Consider the following 6,944-nt stretch of genomic DNA (forward strand, 5'->3'; position numbering starts at 1 on the left):
TTTCTACAGGGGCTCACTATAAAATCTTATGTGAACATAAAATATCAAGTATGTCATTTTATAGATAAGAAGAAAACCTAATTATTGCCACTTAAAGTATTTTTGCCGTGAACTTACAAATGTAACCCAGTGTATTTTGATGTGCTCAAGAGATCCTTGCTGTGAAAATTTTAAAAAATGAATTGCTTTCAGGTCTTTGTCTGAAGCTATGTCGGTGGAAAAAATTGCGGCAATCAAAGCCAAAATTATGGCCAAGAAAAGATCTACCATCAAGACCGACTTAGATGATGACATAACTGCTCTTAAACAGAGGAGTTTTGTGGACGCGGAGGTAGATGTGACCCGGGATATTGTCAGCAGAGAGAGAGTGTGGAGGACGCGGACCACTATCCTGCAGAGCACGGGGAAGGTGAGAGGGTTGACATGTTTGTGCACTGAGTGCGGACTGAACTGTGGTTGCTTATAAAAGTGGTTCAGGTTCGCTCTGGGAGGGTCACGCTCACCTCTGAAGGATCAGGATAAGGTGGGTTTCTAGGTGGCGTATTAGCCATTGTAGTCTGCCCTGGGGTGGGTTGGTGGCCACCAAAGAAGCTGATGAGAAAGTTGTCTTGATTTGCCCTCATTTGTCAATCCCAGGAGGGGTCCGCTTTTCCTGTTGACCAGATTTTTGGGTAAACCCAGTGAACAGGGAATATTGATGTCAAGCTCTCTGGTTGTTTATTAATTTTTATCTCCACAAAGTAGAGAACTTGGGAAAATCAGTCAGTGAACATTTGTTGCATGTATTTGATATATTATATTCTGGTTTGTGGATATAGCAATATTCATTTGTTCCTTATTAATGGAGTCATTTTGTTTTTTAATCCTCACCTGAGGATATTTTTTCTATTGCTTTTTAGAGAGAGTGGAAGGGAGAGGGAGAGACAGAGAGAAACACTGATGTGAGAGAGAGAGACGTTGATTGGTTGCCTCCCACATGCTCCCGACCAAGGCTGGGAGCCTGCAACCCAGGTACGTGCCCTTGACTGGAATCGAACCTGGGACTCTTCAGTCCTCAGACAGATGCTCTATCCACGGAGCCAAACTGGCAAGGGCTATTTTTTGTTTTGTTTTTGTTTTTGTATTTTTTTGCTGCTGGATTGTGGGATTTTTGTCCCCCTCTCTCTTCTCCTTTCTTTTCCCCCCTTCCTATTCAGGATTACAAATAATGCATTAAAAAACATTCTGCATTCATGTGCATACAGCACAAGTTTCAACTCCAGAAGCAAATTGCTGGTTGAAGGAGATGCGTGCTTTAAACTCTGAAAGATGCTGAGTGTGTTTGTATCTTAGGGGGCTCCATAGTTTCAGCTGTCATTTCCCCCCCACCGCCCAGTGTTCTTCTAAATGTTCGTTCTCCACTGATGCCCAGTTGTTAGTAATGATGTGTGGTAAGAAGGTTTGTAGAAGTGTGAGATTACTGACTCTCATGGGAGTTTCATTTGCAGATGTTGGGTTCTGGCCTCACTTTCCCTCCACCATTGGAGCAGGAATACAGCTGCTAGGAAAGAGAATGGGAAGGAAGGACTTGTGCTCTGACTTGTGCAGAGCACTTGAACTCAGGACTAGGACTCGTTCCCCAGACCTTGGATTATGGAGAAGCAATCCATAATCCAGCGGGAGTAAACTTCCGCTGTGTGTTTACAGTAAATGATCTGTTTAATGCTCCCTCTTACTGCCGAAGGTGGGGCTCATAGTTGAATATTGTGCCTTACATTGTTCTACCAACATTTATTATAACTGCTGAAAAATCTGAATCTTACAGTAATGGAATGAAACATAGGTGATATGCCCCACCTTCCTTTTAGACCAAACATTACGTTTTCAGATAACTGAGATGAACAATTTTTATTGAGCTCTAGGTGGCAGGATTGTACCATCATTTGAAAACTTAGTGTTTTAATTTAGTGTTGGTACCACTGTTACAGTTTGAGAAACAGTTTAATTGAAGAATTGCTTGGTAGCTAGGTTTGCTTCTGTTTTACCATTTTTAAAATAAGAACTATTTTGACTGGTTCTTTCTCTGTATACTGTTTTTTTCCTGCTAAACTCAAAAACTTTCTAGGTACTCATAACCGTACAAAACCCAAAGATTTTAGACCCTTTTTTCTGGGTTTTTGGAATAAAAGATAGGTTGAAGAGTCCATAGGAAATAGTAAGTATGTACTTTTATGGTCATTTCAGGCCACATAAAGCAACCAGATTTTATAATGCCATTAAAAACACATTTTTAAACGTGTGTAAATTGGTATGTGTTCATTGCTGAAAAATTGACAAAAAGAGATTATTTCCGCCATACAAAAATAGCTGATAACTAACATTTTGACTGATTTTTTTCAGACTCTGTCTCTCACACAATACTATACTATATTTACAGTAGTGAGAATGGATTTTCATCACTTGATAGTAAGTTTGGATTAAGACTTCATTTGCATTTGTCACTGTGTTGACCTTTGCACTGTCGGTGTGAATGGGGGACCTGGTGCACTGCTGGCCTCTTGGCATGAACAGGCATTGGCACCGCTCTGCTAGCGGCTGGCCATGTGTTTTTGCCACTGATGATGGCTGTGATGAGATATTTATGTGGTTTGGCGTGATGTCAGAGAAAATCCAGTCCCTTGAAAAGCTATTGTAATACTCCTCCTCCAGTTGTCTGTGTGAGGCCAGATTTCCTTTTATATACTTAGACCAAAACCAAACAAGATAAAACAGCTATTAACTGTAGAAATACAGTTCTCTTCTATTAAGCCAGACATTGAGCCTTGCAAAAATTTTAAATAGTGCTGCTCTTTCTTGTCCTTACTTTTGTGCATTTTGGAAAATAGTTTTTCAGACAAAGGGCTGCTCCAGAAAGCATTGAGGTTTCAGCCAGGGATCCCCTGGAATGAGTGACGTCAAGCCATTTACTGCGAGTAAGGGATGGTTACACAGTCCAAGAATAGGTTTGGACGGAAAAATATAAAAATTACTGGAGCTTAAAAAAATAATTAAATTAGGAAAGTAAAAAATAAGAATCAATTAAAACTATATTTAAGAAAAAATGGGGCGGGGCATACGTACTGCTTTCAACAATTAAGTTGTTTTTTTTAAAGTCCTGGAGAAGCTGTGCCTGCCAGTGAGGAAGCCGCTGCGCGTTTCTGGCGGAGCTGAAGAGATGATTAGGGTTTTACACTCTGTGCGGTTTCCGGCATCCACTGGAGTTCTGGAACATGTCCCCTGAGGATGAGGGGATTGTTGTAGTAGTTGATTCAGAATTAATCCTCTCTTGACAACACACCTGTCTTGTTTTATTTTAGAACTTTTCCAAGAATATTTTTGCAATTCTTCAGTCTGTGAAAGCCAGAGAGGAAGGGCGTGCGCCTGAGCAGCGGCCGGCCCCCAATGCAGCACCAGTGGTAAGAATGGTTTACTGCCGACGCTGTGGTTTTATTGAAAATGACGCTTGGTTTCCAGGATTATAATTTTGAAGACATGTAATCAGAGGTTTTCAGTTAGTAGTTTCTAAACCTTATGCAGCTTCAACATATCTAAAGGATGTGAAAATCCTTCTCACCATTAGACGTTACTTGAGCAGTAATTCTTGCCTGGAGACATACCTGTGTTGACTCTCATAACAAAGTAATCTTATTTCTTCCTGGTTGGGCTTTGAAATTGGTTGATAGGTCAGTGAATAATAGTTAAACAGTCATGTGCCTACCTGGAAGGCGGTCTCCATTAGAATATCACAGGGATCATCCTGATCCTGGTGAAGAGTGTTCCATAACAGTGGTTCTCAACCTTCTGGCCCTTTAAATAAAGTTCCTCCTGTTGTGACCCAACCATAAAATTATTTTCGTGGCTACTTCATCACTGTCATGTTGCTACTGTTATGAATCGTCATGGAAATATCTGATATGCAGGATGGTCTTAGGCAATCCCTGTGAAAGGGTCATTCGACTGCCAAAGGGGTCGAGACCCATAGGTTGAGAACCGCTGCTATGTAATAAAAGGCTAATATGCAAATTGACAGAACAGCAGAAAGACCGGTCACTCGATTTGCATATTAGCCTTTTATTATATAGGATTGTTGTTACAGTTGTCATTGTCATTATATTCATTTAAAGATTAACAATTTGGAGAATAATTCAGTTAACAGGCTATAAAATGCCAGCTCCATAAACTTTGAATTAAAAGGGTGTGTGGGTTTTTTTTGTTAAAGAAACAGTTCATAATTGGAGGAAGCTTACTACTTCATTAAGAGATGTAAGGAGTTGGGAGGAAAGTCCTAAGCACACGCCATCTTGTTTCTGCATCTCTAAGAAGCTTTGCTTTCTGCCCTGGTGCACATTTACTTAGAGTCCTTTGCCCTGACAGGGTGGCGGTTTTCTGGTCATAAACAGTATCTTGAAAATAAGCATCAATGATTCATTTTGTCTCCTCCCCACTTTTGTCTTGTTGGCTATGGTAAGAATAAAGCTTAGAAGACAATATTATTGTGGTTTTTATGATTATTAAGTAACAATAGACTTAACATGTGAATCATGGTTAATTTTTCTACAGGACCCCACATTGCGTACCAAACAGCCTATCCCAGCTGCCTACAACAGATATGACCAGGAAAGATTCAAAGGAAAAGAAGGCAAGTGACTTGGTGTTTATCTTTCTTTTCCTGGTTGTGCTCCACGTGAGAGGCAGGTGGCCTGACGCTGGAGCCGCAGTTGGCCGGCCCCATCTGCAGCGGCCACGCTCCTCCGTTCTGTGCTGCTCATGGCTCCTGGGTGCTGTGGCAGCGGCAGCGAGTGGTGACAGGGTTTGCGTGGTCGGCAAAGCCTAGAGACACCATCTGGTTTTACAGAATGTGTTTGCGTCCGCTGCTTCAGTGCATGGATTCTGGACCCAGATTGCTTCTGTCAGTCACTTTGTGTGTGAGTTTTGAGAAGTGACTTTAACTGCGTGTGTCTCGGTTTCCCCCCTTGTGACATGGCGGTACTAATAGCAGTGGCAGTGCAGTGCCTGCCTCTCAGAGCTGCTGTGGGGATTGAACTGGGTAATATAAAGTCCATGGAGTCCATGACTGGTATGTAATTAACCGTAATATATATATTATATTGGCTAGTAGGGCTAGTGCTGCTTCTCAGAAGTTGATTTTAGAGGGCGGTTCTCCATCAGTCATGTTCCCCGGATTATGAATGTGTACAATGAGCGCTTGGGAGGCCGGGATTGGTCAGCGTCTGAGGTTGTGTTTTGTGGAAGCCCACGTGGGGTACTGGCTAACTCGGCAGGGTCAGGCCATGCTAGTGAGGTGGGTAGTAAGTGGGACTAATGTTGAAATAACTGCTCGTTTATCTTGACTTGATACATGAAAAAATGAGGTAGTAGCACCTGGAAGTTTAACATTTGTCATTTTTTTCTGTATCATCTGAAACCTCTATGTTTCATTAAAGGATGTGTTACCTTGATGCAGTGAATTTTGTGTGTTGACTTCCTTTACTGGACAAAGGCATGTACTAAATACAGGGTGTAGACTGGTCCATTCTTGTATTCGCTGCGATGCTTTTCTTGTGGAATGAATAATGTGCACTCTAGGGGTTGGCAGATTACCGCCCACAGACCATCTCTGACCCTCGTTTATCTCGCTTCTGCCACCACACTGCAGAAGTCACTGGTGTGACAGCGACTGTTTGGCTTGCAGTGTGTAACATGTGTAGTATGTGGCGCTTTACAGAAAGGCATATTGAGACCCTGCCCTGGAACCCTTATCTGTTTACAGCATTGCTTTTCCACAGTGTACATACCTAATCATTGTCATCTTTGAACATGACTTTTTCTATATGTTAAGGACTTCTTACGATAGTAGGTGCTTTTAGTGGTGCTATAATGTTAGTTGTAAATAACTTGGGGGTTAAATTATAAAGTATTTTATTCAATCTAATTTTTAAAAAATATATTTTTATTGATTTGAGAGAGAGAGTAAGAGAGAGAAAGAGAGAAAGAGAGAAACATCAATGATGAGAGAGAATCAATGATTGGCTGCCTCCTGTACACCCCCTACTAAGGATTGAACTGGCAACCTGGGCATGTGCCCTGACTAGGAATCAAACCATGACCTCCTGGTTCATAGGTTGATGCTCAACCACTGAGCCATGCCTGTGGGCTCAATCTAAATTTTTGATACTTTCAACCAATATGAGTATTGAACACAGTTGTAGACATAGTGTTAACCAGCTTCTGCATACTGGGTGTGTATTGAATATATTTTTGAGACTAGTACCCTTATAAATTTTTATCTTCAGAAGTGTGTGGTTTAACTTTATGTGTACGGTAGATTCAAGGTTTTATTATACTGTTGACCTGTTAAGATATATTATGGATTATTACTTTAGATTTGTGATTGATCATGAAATACATAAAGTCTAATAGAAAACCCTCTTTCTTTATAGAAACGGAAGGCTTCAAAATTGACACGATGGGCACCTACCACGGGATGACGCTGAAGTCCGTGACGGTAAGTTCTCTGACCACAGAGCTTCCCTCGCTCCCGCTGCTCTCCATGAGCAGCCGGTGCTGAGGAAACCTTTACTCTGTGTATTTCCTGTTTCAGACATTTGTCTTCATGACCAGTTGTGCTGCTAGATGTGTATGGAGGGGATTTGATTCACAGGTGTCCTTGTTACCTTTTTTAACGGAGTTGAGTGTGTGTGAACCTGCTGTGATTCACTGCAAGTAGCTGGGATGCTACCTGGTGAGAGGATTTAAAGACAAAGGGGTCGCAAGGTCAACTGGGAGTTTCTTGCTTTGGTGTCTTATGCTCTTTCAAGTGAAATCCCTTACACTCAAAAGATTAAAATTCATTATTATTGACGTTTTCTTGGGGACAGTACTTGCCTGCTGGCCACTCCCCAATCGCATCGTTGTGGGGCTGACGT

General features: G+C 41.6%; 1 protein-coding gene across 1 annotated transcript; it reads left to right on the forward strand.

Moving 5' to 3' along the window:
- The first annotated feature begins 169 nt into the window (after positions 1-169).
- LOC102430313 (parafibromin-like) lies at positions 170-6,601 on the forward strand. Its single transcript, XM_014450872.2, has 4 exons — positions 170-409; positions 3,336-3,434; positions 4,579-4,657; positions 6,459-6,601. The coding sequence occupies exons 1-4, from the start codon at positions 209-211 to the stop codon at positions 6,584-6,586; spliced, it is 507 nt and encodes a 168-aa protein (XP_014306358.1). The 5' UTR covers positions 170-208; the 3' UTR covers positions 6,587-6,601.
- Positions 6,602-6,944: the final 343 nt, after the last annotated feature.

The sequence above is a fragment of the Myotis lucifugus genome, unplaced genomic scaffold (genome assembly GCF_000147115.1).
Source record: "Myotis lucifugus unplaced genomic scaffold, Myoluc2.0 scaffold_4590, whole genome shotgun sequence".
Taxonomy (NCBI): domain Eukaryota; kingdom Metazoa; phylum Chordata; class Mammalia; order Chiroptera; family Vespertilionidae; genus Myotis; species Myotis lucifugus.

What these genes read in the sequence shown, in the direction of transcription:
- LOC102430313 (XM_014450872.2), top strand. Translation starts at nt 209, where the DNA reads ATGTCGGTGGAAAAAATTGCGGCAATCAAAGCCAAAATTATGGCCAAG. An exon ending in CCCCCAATGCAGCACCAGTG is followed by an intron (nt 3,435 to 4,578) that starts GTAAGAATGGTT and finishes ATTTTTCTACAG; the next exon opens with GACCCCACATTGCGTACCAA. An exon ending in AAGATTCAAAGGAAAAGAAG is followed by an intron (nt 4,658 to 6,458) that starts GCAAGTGACTTG and finishes CTTTCTTTATAG; the next exon opens with AAACGGAAGGCTTCAAAATT.